Source organism: Myripristis murdjan, chromosome 7 (genome assembly GCF_902150065.1).
Source record: "Myripristis murdjan chromosome 7, fMyrMur1.1, whole genome shotgun sequence".
Classification (NCBI taxonomy): Eukaryota; Metazoa; Chordata; class Actinopteri; order Holocentriformes; family Holocentridae; genus Myripristis; species Myripristis murdjan.
This window is the reverse complement of record NC_043986.1, coordinates 15,247,874-15,271,880: the sequence shown is the minus strand read 5'-3', so window position 1 is coordinate 15,271,880 and position 24,007 is coordinate 15,247,874. Positions and strand designations below refer to the sequence as shown.

General features: G+C 43.8%; 1 protein-coding gene across 2 annotated transcripts in view; it reads left to right on the top strand.

Moving 5' to 3' along the window:
- Nucleotides 1-23,573, top strand: part of LOC115361900 (neuron navigator 1-like) — a 43,581-nt gene extending 20,008 nt beyond the window's left edge. The window contains exons 3-27 of one of the 2 annotated variants that reach the window (XM_030055601.1): nt 1,000-1,306; nt 5,671-6,496; nt 7,280-7,810; nt 8,955-8,996; nt 9,743-9,891; nt 10,023-10,208; nt 10,352-10,404; nt 10,644-10,667; nt 10,877-10,954; nt 12,835-12,918; nt 14,442-14,550; nt 14,631-14,752; nt 15,635-15,819; nt 16,773-16,935; nt 17,067-17,265; nt 17,359-17,447; nt 17,599-17,697; nt 17,828-17,999; nt 18,106-18,371; nt 18,489-18,640; nt 18,729-18,800; nt 18,931-19,136; nt 19,245-19,363; nt 19,541-19,729; nt 20,454-23,573. In XM_030055601.1, the coding sequence (XP_029911461.1) occupies nt 1,000-1,306; nt 5,671-6,496; nt 7,280-7,810; nt 8,955-8,996; nt 9,743-9,891; nt 10,023-10,208; nt 10,352-10,404; nt 10,644-10,667; nt 10,877-10,954; nt 12,835-12,918; nt 14,442-14,550; nt 14,631-14,752; nt 15,635-15,819; nt 16,773-16,935; nt 17,067-17,265; nt 17,359-17,447; nt 17,599-17,697; nt 17,828-17,999; nt 18,106-18,371; nt 18,489-18,640; nt 18,729-18,800; nt 18,931-19,136; nt 19,245-19,363; nt 19,541-19,729; nt 20,454-20,549 (4,518 nt within the window). In that variant the 3' untranslated portion in view covers nt 20,550-23,573. Of the gene's footprint in view, nt 1-999; nt 1,307-5,670; nt 6,497-7,279; nt 7,811-8,954; nt 8,997-9,742; nt 9,937-10,022; nt 10,209-10,351; nt 10,405-10,643; nt 10,668-10,876; nt 10,955-12,834; nt 12,919-14,441; nt 14,551-14,630; nt 14,753-15,634; nt 15,820-16,772; nt 16,936-17,066; nt 17,266-17,358; nt 17,448-17,598; nt 17,698-17,827; nt 18,000-18,105; nt 18,372-18,488; nt 18,641-18,728; nt 18,801-18,930; nt 19,137-19,244; nt 19,364-19,540; nt 19,730-20,453 lie in introns of both variants that reach the window. The other variant, XM_030055600.1, reaches the window with a different exon arrangement.
- Nucleotides 23,574-24,007: the final 434 nt, after the last annotated feature.

Genomic DNA, 24,007 nt, shown 5'->3' with positions numbered 1-24,007 from the left:
TGCAAGTGTGCATGCGCATGTGTGTGATGTATCTGTTGGTCAGCCTCTCCCCCGCTGTCTCAGCCCCAGACTTATTTTCTTTTGAAGTGTTTAAACAGAGCATAAGACAGGATTATGACAACAGAGATGAGACAGCAGCGACTGTGTTTTTAGGCTGACTGGGTCAGATCAAAGATTTCTGACTAATCACCCCATGACCCAACACAAGTAATGATATGGTCATTTTTTTTTTTTTAATTTCTGTTGTAAAGGACATTTTCAGGGAGATTGCCCCGTTTGTCCTGAGAACAGAACCACCAAAATCATCTCAACACTAGTACTCCTGGCAGATTATTGGTATTGGTAATCCTGGCAGACTCTTTAGCAATAGCACTAAACTGAGTGACACCAATCAACAGTTTCCAAAGTAAGAACACATTAGCAATAAAACACATTTATTTTTAGTGCTGATTCATTCATTTTCAAAGGAAATATTATCAATTATATATATATAGGCTACTGTTTCAAGTGGAGGTCCACTTATGTTTCCAAGATCCCATGTTCCCTCACTTACAAACTGAAAACTGTCCATGCTCCATTAATCTTATGTTCCCTGAGCCTAAAAAGAAGAAGAATTTCCATACCTCTGTTATATAAACACAAACTCATGATCTGGTAGCGCGTGCTCAATAAATAATGTCTAAAGTGCTTATGCTCAAGCTCTTTTATGTGGACACACTTTTTATTAACATTATAAAACATAAATAAAGGTGGCATTAGCATTGGTATGAAACATATTAATAATCAACATTAGCAACATATACAATCCTATTTTCCCTATGGACACATGCAAAGTAGTCCCTCATTTTCTGACTGTTGAGATAATGCTAGTTCCCTAAGTTTCATTAGGAGGGCAATACTTTTTAATGTGGAATGGGGATTCAGCCGTTATCTGGCAACAAATAGTAGTAAGATGTGACCCTAACTTTGCATCTCTCTCTCCTTTTCTTCAATCTCTAGCTGCGCACAGATGCAGAGAAGAGGTCTATGGTGGAGAGCGGTCTGTCCTGGGACAGCGATGATACCAAACCCAGCCGCAAGAGCCAAGGTGGCGGGGTGTACGATACGGGAAGCCTCAAGACTGAGTCTGCCAATAAATGGAAGAAGGCGCGGCCGCAGGGGGACGGGCAGGAAGGAGGGAGGGGTGAACTGAAGAAGCCCCAGACCCTGGGCCAATCAAATGTGTTGAAGAAAGGGGGGCGTAACCCACCTGTGGGAGTTACTTCTCCGATCACACACACCTCTCAGAGTGGGCTGAAAGTGGCAGGTGAGGGTGAGAACATACACACACACATATGTAAACACATACAGCAAGTTGCAGTTGCAAACAACATACATATATGAGTAGAAAAAAATAAATATGTAGATAGATAGATAGATAGATATTGTTATACTTTTATTGTTTCATAGCCTGAGGACACTGACACCGCTCTCTTACTTGTGTTTTAATATTCCCTTCCCTATCCCACTGTGTCTCACACCCACATGCACACACACACACACACACACACACAGTGACAGACACACTCTGTGTCTTTGTCTGTCCCACACATTCATCCACAGCTGCAGCCCACCCTCTGGGGCTTTAGAAAGCGGTGCCATGTATCAAACGCCCATCACCACCCACTCCCTTCCTGCCAGCCTGTGAGACACACACACACACACACACACACACACACACACACTGAAACACAGACACATACACACTGACAAACACTGTTTTTTTTCTACCCGTTGGGCCTGCCGCCTTTATTTTTGTGCCGGACAGAGAGAATTTATAGCACTAAAAAAAAGCCTTGTACCCAAAACAAGTGGACTAGAGACACTGTCTGTTTGTTGTAGCATGTGTGAGTGGACCCAGGTCTCTGAGAGTGCCAGCCAAACACAGTGTCACCCATCACACTTAACATTGCACACACTTTGTGCGCGTACACACACAGACACACTAACAAAGAGCACAATAGTTGGGATTATGCAGCTGCCTTTTAAGCACGCCATCTGTGTGCTGTTTGTGTAAGTACACACACACACACTCACTCACACACATACACACACAGAAACAACAAAAACAACAGGATATTAGGAATGGCGTTGTATGCCCGTCCAGATAGGCGTCGCTAGTGGCTGGGTAAACACTCGTCCTTCTGCGGGTGTTGTCCTGTGTTTGTAATGCCAGCTGTTGAAATGACAGATATGCCAAACATGTCCGCTGAACCAGACTGTGATGTACGTGCCAGGCTGTTATTGTTATCGACGCGAACAGTATAAATCTGCCATCAAGCCTCCTCAGCCTGCCGCCGAGTTTAAGAATCTAATTAATCAGATGATGTCAAGTCAAGTGAGAGCGAATTGGAAAAGGCTTTTGTGGCTGATCAGTGTTGAGGGCCTCATGAAGTCAAATAAATGAGAGGCAGACACTCTCAGATCTTTGAGAGGTTTTTGTGGCAGAAGTGTATTCATTTCTGAGAGTTGGTGGGATTGTGACTCATTTTGTGCTCGAGTGTGTGTGTGTGTGTGTGTGTGTGTGTCTGAGGCCCTGGCAGCGTGCCTTTGTGGGAGAGACAGTGTGACATCTTGGGAGGAGCGATACTTTCGGGGCTAGACAAGGTGTTCATCATTCTGTCAGCGCTGTGCAACTGGATATTGAACAGTCACCTCACTCAGTCTCCTTCTGTCTCGCGTTCCCTCACCAGCACTCAGATATAAATTACACACACCTACACACACCTTCCCAAAACCACACATGTACACCGTCACATCTGTCACATACACACATGTAAATGTATACTGATATATAAACCAGGGCGCACGTAAGCACAGACACATGTTCGCGGTGCGACGGTCGACAAGAGGCGATGTCAGCAGAATCACGGCGTTTCGGAGTGATTGCGGTACGTCGCCGCGGGAAACCGGGAATAGGCAGGAATATGAGGCGGCAGGGGAGGAAGGGTGGGGATCTGCTGTCTGTGCGTGAGTGCATGCACATGTCATAAGCTTGTGCATCGTATACTGTAGAGGGATGAGAAATGCATTAACCCTCTGCAAAATGCATCTTCATCCTGTACTGTCCCCTTGCCATTGTCGTCGCCCTTTAGCGAGAGGACTTTGTGGAGTGGAAAATATGAGGGAGCCACTTCCCCTCAGGAGCCAAGGCAATGATGGGAGGTTTATGCCTGAGTGGAATGTGAATGGTACCCATGGCCAAAAATGTAGAGAATCTCCTGGATTTGAGGTTGCTGGGAGGGGGAATTTGCTTTGTTTGACAGTCACAGTAGAGACGTGAAAGACAGGACCTGCTACAAGGACTTCGCTTTTGGTGGTTCATGCTCTACCTGTTTGCACCCCTAGGGTATCCCAGGAATGTAGTAATATTATAGAAATTGTAATAATATTATGGAAATATACACTAGGCAAAAAAAGTTCTGCACTGCTTTTTCAATCTATAATTTCTCCCCTTTATTTATACCCAATAGTGCAATATTTTTTCAGTTGATTATTTCTCCCATTTAACAATACCGATTGGCGTTGTCTTTTATACCGTGTTTTCAGTTGATCAGCATTAGGAGGAGGTGTGAAGCTGTCATTGCTGCAAATGGAAGTTCCACATGCTACTAAGGTCCAGTAGAAAATGAATAAAATATTGTGCTTCCCACCTGTTTAGCTGTGTTGCCTCATCCTTACAGTTAGACCCTATTGTAAAGGGGACTGGCATTCCACCAGTATAACTCACAAATCCAGTTGGTCTTATCACAGGGGAGAAATCATCAACTGAAAACACATTGAATGGGATTTTGCTCCCCTCAAAAAGGGGGGAGGGGACATGTTTAGCCATGTTGGTCATAACAATCGATTGACAATCCTTACAACTTATTTCTCATTGAAAAGGGGACTAATCAGGCTTTCTAACGGTATAAAAGACAACACCAATTGGTATTGTTAAATGGGAGAAATGATCAACTGAAAAAACATTGCAGGATCCAGGATCCTTACAAGTATCTCATTGGAAAGAGGATGAATCAGGCTTTACAACGGTATAAGATACAACACTATTGGGTATAAATAAAGGGGAGAAATTATAGATTGAAAAAGCGGTGCAGAACTTTTTTTGCCTAGTATATATAAAAAATAACTGTTTGGTAAATAAGCATATTATGAGAGTTGTATCTTACTCCAAATGGTACGAAAGACAAGCTTTTCCCCTGATTTTTTTTTTTGGAAAGGATTTCTCTCTGTGCGCCCGTCAGTCTCATTGTCAGTCTGTCTCCTCCTCTTCAGACATGCAGTCTTCTTGTGTAGAGATACGTGGTGATTCATGGTGCTCTCTACTCGCTATACTCTATCAGGTCAGACTGATGAAATCACTAAGTGAGAGCTCCTCTCTCTCCATGGCTGCCCTCAGTAAATCGGGCTTCATTACATCAAAATTAATAAGTGTAACTCTGTAGCCTTGATTCTGCGTGTGTGTGTGTGTGTGTGTGTGTGTGTTTGCTTTGTCTTGATAGCAGTGCCTATTTCTGCTCTTGGAGCGCGCAGCATTGCGGTTATACGATGGATTTGGTTTATGACTTGACATGTAAACCCAATTTTCGCATTTAGAAAAGAACTCCGAGTGTGTGTTGTCAGTGTCACATTCCTATATGATCCAATCACTGTAAACTGCACGTGTGTGTGGTGTTAGCATGTGATGTGTGTTGTGTGCGCACCAGTATGTGTGTGTGTGTGTGTGTGTGTGTCTTTTGCGGGTTTATAAATACCCCTAAGTGACTCCAGATGTCCCAAGGCAGCATGCCGGTGGGTCTCTTACAACAGCAGCTCTTTGACTGTGTTAATGCCCTGTATATAAACCTCCCATAACACCTCCTATTAGATACACATTAACAATGTGGGCAGGGTGGGCGTGCACTCATGTGGATGATGCGGACAGCACACATGTGTCGAATAGACCCCTTTAGACTTTATTTTTCTCCTAATAACTTCCAATTATGTCTAATTAATTTGGCAAGTGAGAAATGCACAGATGGGGACGAAATCACATAATTTTCCATCAACCTCCACTCCACCAAGCCCTAAAATGGATCTGTCACTCCACCCTCTTTCCCCAAAAGAGTCTTCAAGATGGGAGAAATTTGGTTACAGTGGGGATTTCATGCAGTTCTGTGCCCGCAGACGCGCTGCGTGAGTGCGAACACCAGTTTTTCCACAGCCATGCAGCTCATGTTAATCGCAGCCGTCCACAGCTGTGACACACAGACCCACACTTACTGGAAATCCAGGAAAACTATTTTAGCTCGTTGGGGGATGGAAAAGAGGAGTAAGTAAATGATAACAGTGTGACAGTGTGGGGCTGTCTGTGTGTCTGGTCTGAACACCGACCCTCTACTCTGGTTCTGGACTATTTCTGCTTTTTTTTATCAGCAGACAGAGCTTGTGAGTGTTCAGAGAAGATAAGTTATCATCACCTCCTAATATTGTTTGGTTAGACCCAATCACCACAAGTTGTAGTGATTGGGTGTCACACTGTAGTCTGCAAGACCCTGTTTGAGTGGTAAACTGTTGAATAAATGTCTTTTTCTTTCTTTCTTTCTTTCTTTCTTTCTTTCTTTCTTGCTGTCTTGCTCTTTGCCCCTCTAGGCACAGTAAAGTCAGATGGGAAGCCAGTGGATAAGTCGCGGTTGGCAGTGAAGGCCTCAGGTCTCCAGCGCTCCTGTTCTGATGCTGGTAAAGACCATCGGAATGGCACTGCCCCTGGCGAGCAGCGTAAACCCCCGTCCGGCCTTGTGCGGCCCTCAACCGGCGGGAACTTTGGCTTCAAGAAGCCCACTCCAGCTACAAGTAACGGCACAAACAATACCAGTGTGCCCACTGTGATGAGCACAGGTGGCAGCGCCATACCCAGCGGCTCAGCAACAGTGGGCAAGATTCCCAAAACATCCGGGATTCCTGTAAAACCAGGGGGAGGAGGAGGAGGAGGGCGGAAGACGAGCCTTGATGTTTCAAGCAGCGACCAGAGCGGTTTTCTGTCTCCAAATGCCAGGACATCTCTCCAGTACCGATCTCTGCCGCGCCCAGCTAAGACCAGCACCCTGACGTTAACCCGGCCTAGCTCAGCTCGCCCAATGAGCACAACCATGGACACAGGCTCTGGGCTGATGAAACCCTCCACAGCGCCGCAGGGTTCCCGGCTCAAAGAGCCCACGTCAGGGCTCGGATCTGGAACAGGGTTGATTAAGCCAGGGGGTCGTGGGATCCCGAGCCCAAGTCCTGTCAATCAAACGGACAGAGAGAAGGAGAAAGAGAGGGCTAAAGCCAAAGCGGTGGTGTCTGATTCAGACAGTGGAGGCGGGTCCCTGAAGGCCTGCCCTGCACAGACTCCTTCAGAGAGTGGAGGGAAGCTACAGGGGCTGAGACCTCCCAGCACTGGCAAGACCTCTGACCTGCCGTCACCAAACACACACAGGTATCACTGCGACACTCACGTAAAGCCTAAATATACATACAACTATTTTCCGCATATATCACATGTACAAATTCAATGAGTGAATGCATGGACTCACATTCAGGGGGATGTCACAAAAATCAGTACTTAGGTACCAAATTAATACCAAAATACTTTCATTTGTGTTATCAGTAGTGTCCACACAGCGTGATACCTCGCTCTGTTACTCAGTATTCTGATGGAGCTTGAGTTGGTATGTTTCAATAATGAAAATGTAAAGTTGCTTACAGGACAGTAAATCAAAATGTAAGCACATAGTCCTGCCTTTGTATTTCATACAGTTCCTCTGATTAGCATTTTGTTGAGGTCCTTTGTTTTCTGCTTGAAGGCTACAGGCTACTTTTGCACTCACTGTTGTTATTCTAATGTGGCCTATATGTTTAAATACATGAAACACATGAAGTTTCTCTAAACCAGTTAATCTTCTCACACTTTTTAGAGCTGCAGTGTGCAAAGGTGAGGGTTGATTGAAGTTAGGACTGTTTAGATCCAACTGACAAAAAAATGTCAAACACTTTTTTTGTCTGTTTAGTCTAAATGTTCCTCATTTCTCTGCAATTTTGCAAATTGCTCCTGAATAATGGAATGTGTGTTGAATGGGATTTCTGTTTTTTTTTTTTGCCATGATATCAGGAATCATAGTATTTCACTAATATTATGACTTCCTTATCAAATGTGTGTCTCTTTATTGAAGTGAAAATTAAAATAAAGTAATTTGCCCTGCACACATGTTTTTGTCTTTAGGTTATCAGGTGTTCGCAGCCTGGTGAAGCCTCCATCCATGGCCCAGCTTGATAAGCTCAACTCCAACAGCCTGGAGGTGGGGATGGGAGTTCAGAATGCCCTGCCTCCCAAGATTCCTCCCTACTCCAAGCTCCAAGACCTGGTCACCTCAGCAGGGAGCTCCCCCAGTCCCTGCCTGACCCCCAGCCCCGCCCCTTTGCTCAACGTCAACTCTTCATCCTGCTTCTCGAGCTCAGGAATAGGGTTGGGACCCAGGCAGGTCTCTTCCCTTGGGGTTGGAGTGAACACGGGGAGTGGAGGGAGCTCCTCACCCCTGCTCTACCCTCGTCTCTCCGGCCTGCATCGCAGCATGGAGTCGCTGCCGCGCCAGATGAGCCTGGCCCCAGAATCCCAGGAGAGCGCGAAGGACAGGGACGGTGTGTTGAGAGGCTACACAGCCACAGAGTGTCTGGACAGGGAGAGACAGGAGGACAGATGCCCCCCAGCCAGCTGGAGCTCTGGAAGCAGGACCCCTCTGAGCTTCACAGACAGGTCAGTCTCATTTCTTCTGAAAGACAGTTATGAACTTTAAACATATTTCTACAAACAATGTCACATCACCTAAGCACATCTAATCACACACACACATGCTCACAACCATGCACACACCCAACAGGTTTCACCGTCTATGTTCTGCTCAGCCTTAACACTGCCATTTAGCTCCACCTGCTGGTCAGTTGAGGAAGTGAGCCCTTCCATTGTTCAGAAAAGGTGGGAGTGGTTAGGAGAGGCTTTAATGTCTTACTCATTTTGTTGTACAGCATATAGTGAAATCTCACACATCCCTCCCCTGGCCACTGTTATTGCATGGCAGGTGGAAGAGTGATTCACTTGGCATTTGATGACAAAATGCAGTGTGTACTGAAAAGGTTATGTTTCCATTTTCAACAGCAGTTGTGTTTATGAGGAGCAGGGAACAATTCACACCCGAGAGGAAGAGAGAACTGTACATTCAAGTCTAGTCAAGTATATATGGAAAAACAAAAGCCTTCAAGTTGGAAGATAGACAGATAATAAGTGAGCTTTCTTGTGAGCGTAAAAATAGCTCAACAAACACAGTGTTTAAGTGGAGGAACAGTATGTCATAACGATATGTTGTCATATAACCCAGCCTTAATATGTAGATCATTTGGGGGGAAAAAAGAGCATTCCAATGGATTTCTTAAGGATTTCATCACATTTAGTAACTTACCACCATCAGAATCCCATAGCAGTGACAAACTGACACAGGTAATATTTCCAGTAGTATTGCATGAGAGTCTAGACTTACTGTACTGAGAGGTACATTTTGTTGTTTCCACATTATTTGGCATAATAGGCGGTGCTAAAGCAAGTTTACACGAAGAAAAAAAAAGGAGCCAAATGAAGACAACCACACACACACACAAACACACGCACACACACACACACACTCATATACATACACAGAGTGAGGACTTGCCTGCGCATTATGGCTAGAGGGCTATTATCAGTGCTGTACCAGGCCCAGTGACTGAAGTCATAATTACGGGCTGACACCAGCTGTCTACTTGTCTTACTGTGCTTCTTTGTGCCTGCTACTCTTTTCCCGAGAGCTTAATAACTCCCAGCACTACTGGATAAGTAATAACAATGTTTTATCTCTGTTCTTCCACAGCTCTCAGAAAGACAGAAACACACTGCCAAAGAAAGGCTTGAGGTAAACAGACACACAAATTCAGACACACACACACACACACAAACACGCACACAGTCTCAAATAATAGTCCAGGCCCTGACAGCTTTGACGCAGTGCAGACATGACCCTTTAACAGCACGCATATATATCCTTTTGATAGGTTCCTTTGTGATAGATAGATTGTGTTAATCCTATCCAAAGGCTATGATATCTGTTAATTATATTCCAAGAATTCCACCTTAATCCTTTAAAACTTGTCTTTGAATATCCTACCTTCCAACATCGTCTTTCAACTCAGTGTAGGGTTTTGGCATATCCTCTAATGTCGTCTGAACTCGGCTAATAAAACAGAAACAATTCTGTGTCCGTGGTTTTCAAAGAGAAGTCTGGGGACACCAGTGGTCCTTCACGGATGTCCGCGGGGTCCTCAGCAAAATGAAGAATAGTTTTATTTTACTGTAATTTCATTCGTCTGAAATTAATATGCAATAAAACAAATGCATGAGTGATTATCTTAATTTATCAGTGGGAAATCTAAAATATTGAATACTTAATATATATTGGGGACCTGAGGGCAAAATCATTTCAAATGGGGTCTGCGGCTTAATGAAAGACACATGGCATGGAAAAGTCTGACAAGCCCTGGTCCGTCTTATGCAAGAGCACTTGTTATCATAAAAGTATACGTTAATGCTAATATAAAACAAATCCACAGCAGTGTTTGTGTAATTATAGTGACATTCTGAATTTGTCCTCCCTCTTTGCAGTTTCAGTGGTGCAGCCCAGGGTGAGGAGGAAGGCAAGGAGAGAGGAGAGAGGAGACACTCTCACACTATTCTCAGTATGACAGACTCTCTCACCCCTCCAATGCTGCCCTCACCCACATCCCTGCCCCGCGCCTGCAAGACCAACATGGGTGGGTATCGACACAACTTGGGACAATATCCAAAGGGAAAAAATGGTGTGCATCTGATTATATATTAATTTAAATTCACGTGTAACATCAGTAAGCATCATTTAACCTTCCTTTGATCCCCACTCTGTCAGTAGCCGCCAGCCCAGTCGGTGGACCACCCAGGATGACTCGATCCAACAGCATCCCTACCCACGATGCCTCTCTGGAACTGTACGGAGCCTCCCCACTGGGCAGCACCCTGTCGCTGGCCGAACGCCCCCGCAGCATGGGAATGGTTCGCTCCGGATCCTTCAGAGACAGGGAATCCAATGATGAAGGTGAGACCACTGCACTAAAATGTGTCATGCGGATATCTGCTATTAAATGCCGCATCCCCCTGTGCTGCTATGATTCCACTTTCTCACAGTTTCTAATTCATTTCTTTTTGTGCATTTGCTTTCTCTTCCTCGTGCCTGTCCAGTTCATGGCTCTGTGCTCTCCTTGGCATCCAACGCCTCATCCAGCTACTCCTCGGTGAGTTTCAAAAGCGTGTAGCCTCAGGTAGCAGCAGTGCTCTGTGTTTTTTTTCTGTGTGTGGGCGAGTGTTAAGTGATACTTTCATCTCCGTGTTTCGCAGTCTTCTGCAGCACACAGTAGAGACAGCACTTCTTCACTTGTGCCTTATTAGCAATTTCCCCTCTCTCCTCCTTTGTTAATCTTGCTCTCTCTCTATCTCTCTATCACGTAACTTTTATTCCCCCATGCTTCCAAAGGCTGAGGAAAAGCTTCAGGGAGAGGTAAGTGTGGCCTCTTCTCTCTTCTTCTTCTCCTCTGTCTCATCTCTATCTTTTCATCCCTCACTCCCATCGTTGTTGTCTGTGGAAGAACAAGTTTGCCATCCATTTCATTAACTCTCACCCACTCTCGTCCCATGTCACCGTCAGCCTGTCTCAGCTGTAGTGGCCTCGGTTATTTTGGTGTGTAACACCTCTGCTTTCCCTCACAGCAAATCCGTAAGCTGAGGAGGGAGCTGGAATCATCTCAAGAGAAGGTGGCTAATCTCACCACGCAGCTGTCTGCAAACGTATGTATTGTCCGTGTGCTGACTTTTTAATTGTTGCTCCAGGATGGAAATTTATTTGAATGCCGTTCTCACACCATAAAGCTGCGAAATTACAGTTTTCACCTTGAGGCAGCTGAAGTCTGAGTATCGCTGCCCTCCTCCACTTCAGCTGGTCAAGTTCCCATGCCAGCACTTTTCACTCCCTCTTAATGAGCTGTCCACCTTGCAACAGCACCTAGCCGCAGGCTGAAGTAATCGACATCCATAAAACCAGTACAGGTGTTGGAAAAGCAGATGGCAAGCACATGATCTTAAATAAAATAAAATAAAAAAACGATGCGAGTGGTGAGCCATTTTTAAGTGAGCCTCCTTTGCCCCATTTTGGCATTCATGTTGTTTGATTTCACTTTTTTAAAAATGTTATGTTATGTCATGAGTTCCCTGTGCTGTGGCCACTAAGCTCACCTTAAGCTGACCTCATTGCTGAACAAACATGTAGCACACACAATCACAGTAATTGGTGTATGCAAAAATGCAAAACCCTCAAACACCACTGAAAATTTCAATTGGCATGTTGACATGACACGTTATTTTTAATTTATTCATATTATGACTTGAAATCTTCATTCCTTTTTTTATCTTTTCATGGACGTTTTTTTGTGTTAAGTTCTCAGGCCATCAGCTAGTTAGTTGGTAAAACGTCTATTCCTGTTGCCAGCTCCTGTTGCAGCCGTGTATTTTCTTATATATTCAGCATTCTCTGTCGGAGTGTTGACCTTTTCACTGCACTGCTATTCTGTCCATCCCTCCATTCCTCCCTCATCCTTCCCTCAAATCCGTTAGCCACACAAGGCACGGATCCATTCACTGTCCACACGAAAGGATCGAGAGAGAGGGAGGGAGGGAGAGAGAGAGCGAGAGAGAGAGAGAGAGAATGAGAAAGAGAAAGAAATTTATAATCCTCACTGCAGCATGTCAGGCATAGATCATGTCTGTGCAGTCTCAGCGTTTCTCTTATCCAGACGGGGCCTGAATAATGCTAACCTCCTCCTGAACCTCTCCCCAAGCCACTTAGCTTTAACACACATGCACACACACTCACACTCACACACACACACACACACCACCCTCAGGTCCAGTGTTCTGCTTGCCCTTTCTCTCTGCAAGGTTGTTGCAGTACCACCACCTTCTCAGCTTTTTCATTTGCTCAAGTGCAGAAATACACGGCTTCATACAAAGTGTATCAATCAAGTGTGTTTGCATGTGTGTGTGTATGTGTGTTGCATCCTCCCCTGAGATTGTTTCATAGTGTTTGACCTCATTATACAAGGGCAGCGAAGAGGCAAAACAGATGCACTGAACACAACATGATTATGCTCTGGATTAATGCCTGGGCTGTATCAATTATTCCACTGTATTAATACATTCTTTGAAGGAAGAGGGAAAGTAATTTTCCTCTGCAGCTCTGGGCTAAAGGGGGTGTGTGTAAGAGAGAAAGAGAGATTAGGGAGGAGGTGAATTTCTTTGGGAGACATCCTGTTCAGCCTTTGTGTGTTTTTTAGCTTTTCAGTGCCTTATATATGAAGGAGAAAGGGACAAAGAAAATCTGGCTGAAAATCTGGGATGTTTTTTTAGCATTGTTAATCTCCTCATAGTTCATCTGTGTTTAAATGATGTACTGTCATTACGCAGATAGCATAAAAAATGTCAGTTGATTCACACCCTTGTTGATTTTCTGTTATTAGTATCACGAAGATCAGTATTAGTTTCATGAAGATGTCAAATAGAATTTTTTTTTTCTCAGAAAAGCACCAAGTCTGAAACCCCAAATGTTGTTGCTTTCTTTTTTCTGTGGTTGAAGTGATTTTTCAAGTGAGCTGTTTTTGTATCTTTCCAAACAGGCAAATCTGGTGGCGGCCTTTGAGCAAAGCCTGGCCCTGATGACAACTCGACTTCAGAGTCTGTCAGTCAGCCATGAGCAGAAGGTACCCAACACGATCCGTTGTGCACTTCAAACACACACTCACACTCCTCCCAGCTGTATTCCACCGTTATGCCCCTCTATTGAAAACTGAACTAATAGTAGACAGGGATTGTGCTAACATGGAGTGAGGTGACTTTGATCACAGCCTGAGATGAGAGCTGAATATGGGTCAGGGGCCTAAGCAGTCCACAGGGTGGGCTGGTGTTAAAGGAGGACAAGGGAAAAAGCATGACCCAGAGTACAAAAAATTAGTAAACACACAGACACCACATCACATTCCTACATTGTTCTGTGCTTATGTGTTTTTGTGTGGATGAGTAGATCAACCTCGAAGGCAGTGTGTGTGTGTGTGTATATACATATGAAGAGTCTCTCTCAGTGCTTCATGCCTTGCTGCTCCCAGTGAAAGGCCTGTCTAGACCACTCCAGAAGCAGCCTTTGTTGTTTGTGCCAGCGCACTGACCTGTACAGCTCTGCCTTTAGCACAGTCTCTTTAACCTTGAGGAGATTGGCCAGGCAGCTCCATTTAGAGTGGCTGGTATCGACTTCTGCACAATAGGGAATACAAAGAGCCTCTGTTTTTCAATACTCTTTGTCCTTTTGAACTGTTCATATGGTGACTGGGTTCAAGCCCGCCAGCAAGTGCATCACAAACAGTGAGTTTCTCCACTGCAGAGTCTGACTGAAAAGTGACATACACCGTTGTTGAAGAGGGATAGCGTTGTATAGCTGAGAAGAGTAGAGTAGAGTACTATATAAAGCTGTGTAGCATAGCATAGTATAGCTTCATAGGGTAGAGTAGAGGAGGATACTGTGTAGTGCTATATAGTATAGTGTATAATAGATTAGTATAGTTCAGTATAGCACTATATAGTACAGCACAACAGTATAGCATAACATGGTATCCCTAGTTGTATAGTATAGTTTAATATAGTATAGTACGGTGTAGTGTAGTATAGCACTATAGTGTTGCATAGCATCCCTGGTGGTAAATTATAGTATAATGCAGTATATACAGTATAGCATAATAGTCTTAGTGGTATGGTATAGTATAGTGTAATGTGGTATAATACTAGGCTATGAAGTATAGCTTAGTACCCCTAGTGGCAAAGTGTAGTATAGTATAGAGTGATGTAGTATTAGTACTAGGCTATATAGTATAGCATAATATCCCTAGTATGATAATATAGTAGACCATAGCATAACAAAGTGTAGTGTAATGCTCTGTTGTATAGCTCATTACTATGTACTGTACCATATAGAACACATTACTTGCGACATTGTACTATACTAAACTAAACAAGAACATATTTGCTGTCATGCAGAAATTTATAATATAAACAATTACCAACAGTAGTGATTTGTAATATGCACAACCCAGGGTAAAACAGTTTCACTCAGTTCTTTTATTTTGCAGACAGAAACAGACTGTCAGACAACTGTCTGATTGGCTGAAATCGTTTTTTATGTGGTTTCCAAATTGCTTGCGTGGGACTGTGACCATTTGTTGGAATGCTTTTGCAGGACAGTGAGCTCCTGGACTTGAGGGAGACCATTGAGGCTCTGAAAACCAAAAATGAAGAAGCCCAGGCTGTCATTCAGGGAGCCCTGAACAACCCAGACAATCTCAAAGGTTGGATGATTGGTCTATTCGTCTATTATGGTTTAATCTACCTGTCTGCAGTTTCTAATCAAGTGATTGATGTTTTACAGACACGCGTATTCGTCGTCAAAACTCGTGTGAGAGCATCTCCAGTCTGAACAGCCTGACCAGTCTCTCCAGTGTCGGTAGCTCTAAGGACCAGGATGCAAAGAAGAAGAAGAAAAAGAGCTGGGTAAGAATGGAGGCACACTTGCACATACATCAGTAGTTTTGAGCCACACAACCTGGGGTTTGTGTACGCTCAGTTCATTGCCCTCTGAGATAATGACATAACAGTCTGAGCTCCAGTGAGGAAGTGTGACCAGTCTTTCCCTCCTCTGTGTTGTGTTATTGTGTTGCTTTAGGTCTATGAGGTAAGCCGAGTCATTGTATCCCTATATAGCCTCTGTAATTTTCTTTCATGTAGCATGATGAATCATCTAAAACCCAATCTTCAAGGACTTTCCATTTCTGCTGATTGGCATTCTAGACTACTGATTGTCTGTCTGATTTGTCAGTATTTGATTGGATCAGATGCCTCTAATTCAGTTGCAGTGGCAATCAGCAGACATGCTGTTCCATAATGACCAGAGTTCATGACTTAAGAATCCAAACCTTAATTTAATGTGTTTTCAATCAGTTTTACCTCAGTTACACCATTGTCACTCTACTGTACTTTCCATGGATGGATGAAAATGAATGAGTGAATGAATGGATGGATGCACTGATGCTTTATTATATGTTTTGTCCTTCAGTAACCATATGCAGTCAGTTTTATGACCAACATTCAACCTTACCAAATAATTCCCACCAACCCCAGCATTGGATACTAACTCTTCACAAAAACACTCACCGTACCAAAACAACAGTTCAACTTTGACTGTCTGCAGACGATGACTGGATATTCTGCGTTTGTTCGATTCTATTTTTATGCATGTGTCGAATTAACAATCCTAACAGCTCCTTTTTTTTTTTTTACCCTTTCAGTTGAACATGCAGTCATCCTTTGAATATCGGCTCCATCTTTATGTCTGTCTCTCCCTCCTTCTCTTTGCTCCTTTCTTTTTATTTGTAGCTGAGGAGCTCCTTCAACAAGGCATTCAGCATCAAGAAAGGGTCCAAAACCTACTCAGACATTGAAGAGATTGCCACCCCTGACTCCTCAGCTCCCAATTCCCCAAAGATGCCCCACGATGGGATAGAGGGAGGAGAGAGCCAGCCCTCATCCCTCAAAACTTCTACCTCTGCCACCTCCTCTGTGTGAGTATCCCGATGCCTCCGAACTGCTCACTGGGTTACCCAGATGGAGCTCAGTCACCTGTTAGCTCATTAATGAGATCGCCTGTTTAGCCTTCCAGTATCCATGCTAATGTGGTTAAACCTATTAGACTTCACCAGTTATCCTCCTCCTGCATATTACCTTGTTAACCTGTTAGCTTTTTGCTTAGCCTTCTAAATTGGGTAAAGCTGTTTTACAGTTATAGTTTTGTGTGGATTTATGGCTCTTATGAGGAGGTCTTGCCACTTACAGGTGGTGGAAAAGGTCCTCAAGTCCTTTACTTATGTGAAAGTAGCAATACTAATACGGAAAATTAATACAGTAAAAGTTCCAGTCCTTCATTCAAAATGTTATTTAAATAATGGAATAATATTGAAGTGATGACTTCAATTAACCTTCAGCTGAAACTCAAACAAATTGAAACTCAACTGTGACCTGGATCAACAGTGTGAACTATATAGATTCAACCATCAAATTATGTGCAGGTTTCACATATGGTGTCATTTGTGTCTAAATGGTAATCACTGAAATTGCCCCTGAGCATTTTTTCATAGTGCAGTTTTAAATATGGAAAGTAAAAGTAGGCTATATTGTGAGAAATGGTTCCTTTCAGAGGGTTAAATAATTGATGCATTAATCTCTAATAATTAATTTCATGATGTAGGTCTAACTGGTGCTCACACTGATACTGTTGGCTAGTTTCAACTCTAGCAATGAATCACGTTTTATGTTTTTCATGTAACAGCTGAGTCTGCAAAGTACCTAATAACTGTAGCTGTCAGATACTGCATTAGTGCAGTAAAAAAAAAAAAGAGTATTTCAGTCTGTATAGCAAAATTATAGTCTCCCAAAATGGAAATACTTGAAATGAGTGCCATTACCTCAAAATTATACTTAAGTACAGTGCTTGAGTAAATATGCCTTGTTCTTCTAGGATCATGGAGAGCACAGAAGAAACAGAGAGTGACGAGCGGGTGGTATCGGAGCTCCGATCAGAATTATGGGAAAAGGAGAGGAAGTTGACTGACATTCGTCTGGAGGCCTTAAACTCCGCCCATCAGCTGGAGCAGCTCCGAGAAGCCATGAACAGCATGCAGGTTTGTGTTTGCATGTGTGTGTGTCCACATTCAGTAAACATACCCATACCCTGTATGTGTGATTGTGAGTATGCGTTTGCATTTTTTGGATTTTGAATTTAATTGTGAGTTTTTGCCTACTTGTGACCTAGTCAACTGTGGAGAACCTCAAGGCAGAGAATGACCAGCTGAAAACAGGAAGTCCCTTGCAACTCCCTGTCTCCGGTCCAACCTCCTCCACCTCCCAGCCCTCAGGACTGGCCTCTCTCCTGGCGCCCTCGCCAAGGCAGTCAATGAGCATGTCCTTCACCAAGTCCTTCAGCCTCAGTCTGAATGATTGTAAAGATCCAAGTAAGAAACATAAACATGACGTTCTCACCAGTATTTCATTCACATGTATTCGTAGTATGCATGGAAAATTCACACTCACTTTTTTCGCATAAGGCGTGTCTCCAGTGGACATGCTAAGTGTGTCCTCTCAGAGGGATGAGCTGTCTGTGCAAGTACTGGTACGCATTGAAGACCAAGCCGAGGTAAGCAAGGAATATCTTTAATAGCTAATCTCAACTAGAATTATATGCGTGTACAATATGTATAATATTTATATATTATTTCTCTCTCTTCCTCTTTCTCTCTCTCTCTCTCTCTCTCTCTCTCTCTCTCTCTCTCTCTCTCTCTCTGTAGGAGAATAAACAGCAACAGGACTACTACCTCGGCTCAGTGCTGGTCAATAGGACGACTGACTGGGCCTTTCTGGACTCACTCATAGCTAAGACCTTCAGAGTAAGTCATTGCTTGTCCTCATTTCATTTTGAACACAGTAGCTCTAACAGATGGTATGGCTATGACGTCAAAGGATCAAACCTTGTAGATTTTGTTGAATTTATTCTGTGATTGTGGTATTTTTGCGCAGGACTACCTAACACAAGTGGACCCAACAGCCAGCCTGGGTTTATCCGGTGACTCACTGCACAGCTACCAGCTGGCCCAGGGAGGCCATAGAGTGATAGGAGGAGACAAGCCCCAAGCCTTACCTTGCCATTGTCTCGGCAGTGGGCCTGCTCGCATCTTTGTCACCTTGAAAGGTCAGTGTCCTCTACTGATAGTGGAAAGGAGCTTTTTGAGCACCAGTATTGAGTCCTGACGCTGAATGCCCTTTTCTCTCCCTCCCCTGTCTCTGCCACTCTCTAGGTCTTAGAGAGAAATGCGTTGACTCTCTGGTGTTTGAGACTCTGATTCCTAAGCCTATGATGCTGCACTACATCAGCCTGCTGCTCAAGCACAGACGTCTGGTTCTGTCAGGGCCCAGTGGGACGGGGAAGTCCTATCTGGCACAGCGTCTGGCCCAGTACCTCCTGCAGCGCAGCTTGCCCGACTCGCCAGAGGCTGACCATGAGTCCACACTCCCAGGTCACAATACTGTGGTCACCTTCAACATGCACCGTCAGTCACAAAAGGTAACACGTAATTCACAATATTTGACCTTGTTTGGGCCACCTGTTTTTCATACACAAATGTTATTATCCTTCTATGCAGACAGAGAATGATGTAATCCTAAGACATTTATTTCACAGGAGTTGCAGCTGTATCTGTCCAACCTGGCAAATCAAATTGACAGAGAAAGTGGTGCAGAGCTGCCACTGGTTATTATCCTGGACGACATTAGTGATGCAGCAGCCATCAGTGAGCTAGTCAACGGAGCGCTCACCTGCAAGTATCACAAATGGTGAGTCACTGATAGTCATTAGTGCACCAGAGTCAAACTGAGATTCAGTTTATGTTAATTAAAAATGTCATCTGTGTTGAATTTTCAGTCCCTACATCATTGGAACGACCAATCAGCCTGTGAAAATGTCGTCTAACCATGGACTGCACCTTAGCTTCAGGTAAAGCAAGAGTCAGACAAATCTCGCAATACCTTCTGTCCTAATGTAAGACATTGTCATACAAAACAAACCCCTCACACACAGTAAAAAAAACTCACTCATGATGACCATTCTATGGGTGTGACTGCAGGATGGTGATGTTCTCTAACAATGTGGAGCCAGCTAATGGCTTCCTGCTGAGGTACCTGCACCGTAAAGCTGTGGAGGCCCAGCAGAAGGAGGAGCAGGACCCAACAACGCGCCAAGCTCTACTCTCTGTTCTAGATTGGGTCCCACAGCTCTGGTACCATCTCCACACTTTCCTGGAGAAACACAGCACTTCAGATTTCCTCATAGGTAAGACACAGGGCAATGATTGAGGGAGAGATGAGGGAGTTTGATTCAGTGGATTCCTAATTCATTGGAATTAGAAGACCATCTTACAAGAAGTTGTGCCTCCCATAGGTCCCTGCTTCTTCCTGTCATGCCCGGTGACGGTGGCAGAGTTCAGGCCATGGTTCATCGACCTGTGGAACCACTCCATCATACCTTACCTGCAGGAGGGAGCCAAGGATGGTATCAAGGTGAGCACACACTCAGAGGCACACACACACACACACACACACACACACACACACACACACACAATCAAACTTTCCTACTGTACCATGAGCTCTAACAAGAACTTCATTCATTTCTGTTTCATTTTTCAAGGAGTTTTGATGGGTTTCTTAAAGTACTTCTCTGTGTTTTTCCCTCAGGTGCATGGCCAGAAGGCAGTGTGGGAGGACCCAGTGGAGTGGGTAAGAGGGACCCTCCCTTGGCCTAATGCCCAGCAAGACCAGTCAAGGCTCTTTCACCTACCTCCACCAAGCACTGGCCCACCCAGCGAGGACAGGAAACCCCCCAAAGATACACCTCAACCCAGCACACTGGAATCAGACCCGCTGGTAAGAGGTTCTGTTAAGAGGTGGCTGCAAATGCATGTGTCTGCAAGGCATGTTTCAGTGGCCCTAATAACAGTCGCCCTGAGAAAAGTGTCACACCTACAGTTGAGGGACACCACAGTGCCTCATTAGTTAGCTCTGTCACCTCCCGGGTACAGGGAACATCCTTTCTGGGTGGAATATGCATGTTCTCCCTGTGTTTGCGTGGGTTTCCTCTGGGTGCTTCGGTTTCCTCCCACAGTCAAAAGACATGCAGGCCAGGTGAATTGAAGACTCTAAATTGCCATGTGTATGAGTGTGCATGAGTGTGTTGGTCAGTGCATTTCCCCTCTGATAGACTGGCGAGCTGTGAAAGATCCAGTTCCTCATGACCCTGAATAGGAATAAATGGGTATAGACAACAGTGATGGGTAATTTACACGGAAAAAGTAATTAAATAAAGACACTTATTTGCAAACTGTAATCACATTACTTTACTAATTACTCTCTCTTTTGCATTACTTTTTAAAACCCATACCAGCCCTTATCAGAAGGAGAGAAATACACCATATTAATGAGTACTGATCATTTTTGCATATTGCATCATTAAATAAAAGTTTATATCTGATCCTAAGCCAGCACTCTTGGTACACCCTCACTCACAGAAACATTGTCCTGTGGTTGGACTTAATATGGTTGGACTGAAATTTTAACACACTCTTCATCTCTGTCACCCCCTGCTGTCCAGATGGCCATGCTACTGAAGCTCCAAGAGTCGGCCAACTACATAGAGTCTCCAGAGCGGGAAGGCAGTCTGGATCCCACTCTCCAGACTACACTCTGAGGATAACATGTGCCAGACTGTCAAAGCCTAGTCATATGGCCAAGCATCTTCAGCCAAGCCATGGATCTACAGACTCTGAATTATGGCTAATGGAAGCTGACAGTGTGAAACATAGGGTGTAATCCCAATGAGACTGTAAAGACTCAATAATGAACTTATTGTGTGCTCAGTGAGCAGTTACGAAACTAAATGATGAACATAAAGGACCTACAGAGAGATTGATTATGTGTTAAGGATATGGTCTGCCCTGCTATTAGAACATTGGAAAAAATGGTAAAACAGCTTTCTTAGAAAGCTCTGATAATCATATCAGGAAAAGATATCAATTTGTCTCTTCTCTGCCCTCAGTTTGTTCTTGGTGGGTTGTTATTGAATCTGCAAGTGCATGGTAACCAGAATAATATGATGCAAAAGTTAACCTTATAATCCCATCGTTCAAGACCCATTCTCTTCATTTTTGGATTACCATTGCATCCACTAAAGACAGGTGCTGACCGGATTTCTTTCAAGGCACGTGCTTCCTTTGACAAAGTAATTAACCTCAGATGTAATTGAAACATCTGATTTCCCCCAAAGTACGACCGTTGCTCGACAACAGCCAAAAATGCACTTTATTTTCTACTTGTCACAATTGGATTTTAGGGGGCTGCATCAGTGAAAGGGGACTATCATATTGGCCTTATCATTGCAGTTGACAAGTAAGTCCTCTAGGTGGCAGTGTTTGCTGATCTTTGCCTCAGTGCTCTACTAGTGTGCTACCCCACTTATCAAAGGTGCTTGGTAGAATACAGCATACACTCACATTAGTCTATAAATGGCCTTGAAATTATTATTATTATTATTATTTTAAAAAATTCAGCCATTATGCCATTCAGTTATATTTATGAAATGCATCAAACGTCATAACTGTGAATTTGCAAGTAGCTACAAAAGTGACATGCATGGGTGAATATTGAATCAGTTTTAAGGTCAGTCTATAAAGAAAATGTCATTATCAGTGGATTCAGTGGTCAGTGGTTTAGTCCAGTAATATCGTCATAGCCACAGATGTGCCGACTCCAGCAAACTGCCTGTATCACACTGGCTCCAAACACTCACTTCACTATCCGGATACCTGTGGAGAGTGTGAGCCGACTGGCCGTGGTGGACTAAGCAGACACATGGCGCTTCACAACATATTGGACAAATGGAACACACAGGAAAAAAGCAACTACTTGTTTATCTACTCTGCCAACACAGCCTACCATTTCTGGCTATGCTTGCTTATATCCTGTACTCAGATATCAGTTTTAAAACATACAATATCCTCTTGTGATATATAAATATATAAATATATATGAAACCTTCAGCTTTTAAATCTTGATTTTGTAGGATTTTATACTGGGTCATCCTCACTGACTACAAGCATACAATAACTATCACCTTTACCTAACATGCCACTGAGTCTGATAGAAAGCCAGTGTCAGTTTATTGACAGCAGCAGTAAGGAAGGGTTGTACTTCAGCCATCGCTGTTTTCCATGATCATTCTTCGTACCACACGGTGTAGTGCAGAACACCAGTGATGAAATGCCACTATAGAAGTGGTACCTGTACAACAACAACCATTTTTTTCCTACTCCGCTGTATTAGCTATTTATATCTTTGAGGAATAACTTTACTTTTTTCAACCTGTAGAAATCAACCTTCTGTGTATCATTTTTTAGGAGTTAGACACAGTACCAGCTGCTGTACACAAAGCTGAGGGGTAAGAGGAAGAAGAGCATCTCGTTTATAAGTTGCTTCCTCCCATTTCTTTCCTTCCTTGGTTTGCACATAATATATGCTACTAGATTACAAAGACTATTTATTGCTTACATCTTGACTGTTCATGTGGAGGTGTTGATGAGGAGCAAGGCATGGAAAGGAGACATGCAACAGGAGGAAACTACTGTAGGTAACAGAGATGTGCTCTCACCTCTCAGCTCTGTGCCCCTTAACCCCGGATTACCTCAGACTGCCATATTCTGTTCAGATGTCCCTCTACCTTCCAAACAGGGTGCTGGTGTAAAGTACAGACATGCTGCCTCAGACTATCAGTGCCTGAAACACTATATGGCCTGAAGCGGCTCTTAAGCTGCTTTAAACTACCACACAGAGGCCTGGATTTAGAGGGAGATATCATACCTGGGGAGCATCACTTCCTCTGACCTACTCTGATGTCACTTTAATGTTGTCACTTTAATGACCAGAGTTAAGAGAGAATGCTGGGTAGAGAGTGAGCAGCCATTTTGACCTTCGGCTGGTTGTCATGGTGATAGACTGATGGTGTGAGGAGGATTTGGTGTGTGCATCCTTTATGGTGTGCGCTCCTCAGTAGAACAGATAATGTGTCATGATTGAGCTGCTTATCAGATATGTGATTTGATGTGGTTTCGCATCTAGCAACCTACAATAAGTGTGAAAGACTTGATATCTTTGAGAAGATGCCTGAGAGTAGAAGCAGTGTAACAACAGCTGCAGCAGTGGATTTTACCTGGAGATGTAATGTCGATGCACGCATCCCTTGTGTGTTCCCAAAGTTTTGTTCATTGGACCTACCATGCTTACCTTATCAAGGGGGATTTTTAATAACTGGATATCTGCCTCTTTCCATGTTGTTTTTTAAAGGCAAATATTTGTTTTTTTTCTTATGCAATTATTTGTAAAGTCTCTCTCTCTCTCTCTCTCTCTCTCTCTCTCTCTTTCTCTCTCTCTCTCTTTCTCTTTTGTACAGGACATCACTATTGTAAACACTGTACATAGTCAGCGCATCTGCGACAACAATCACTAAAGTATAGAGATATAAGAGAAGGCATAGCACCTGTATGCAGACAATGGGCATCCTTGGTCTTAATGTCTTCCTCTAGTGGGAAGGAGCACTTGGCTTGACAAGGGGGGCTGATAATGGATTTATGGCATGGCATGTCTCTATAACCACAGCAAATCCCATATGTCTAACATTGCTCTATGGACACTCAATAAAGTCATGCCATTCTTCATATCAGTGTGTTTTGGCTGTCATCAATGTTTGGTTGTTGTATGAGTCGCATCCACTGGAGGGCGCCAAACCAATGTGATAATTTATTGGTGCTATTGTCTATGTCGGAGTGCATCTCTCTTCTGTTCAACAGTATGTTTTTGGGTACATTTACACACAGCATTGCCGCTTTAAAACTACTGTTAATGCCGTTAAATGAAGGCAGGCCCTCTTTTAACTGCATAGTTTGCAAGTGTTAATGTTGCCTGGGCTATTTGGGTGTCACAGAAATTACTCATATGGGACGGAGGAGGTGGTGATGTGGGTGACTGAGGGAGGGGAGGCCGAGGTCATGGAGGGGGTGGAGTCCAGTATCCCCCAGTCTGTACGCTATATATATTACTTAAGTCCGCCCTGGCTCTTACATCCAGAGGACTAATCGTTCCCTGGGTTATTCTGCA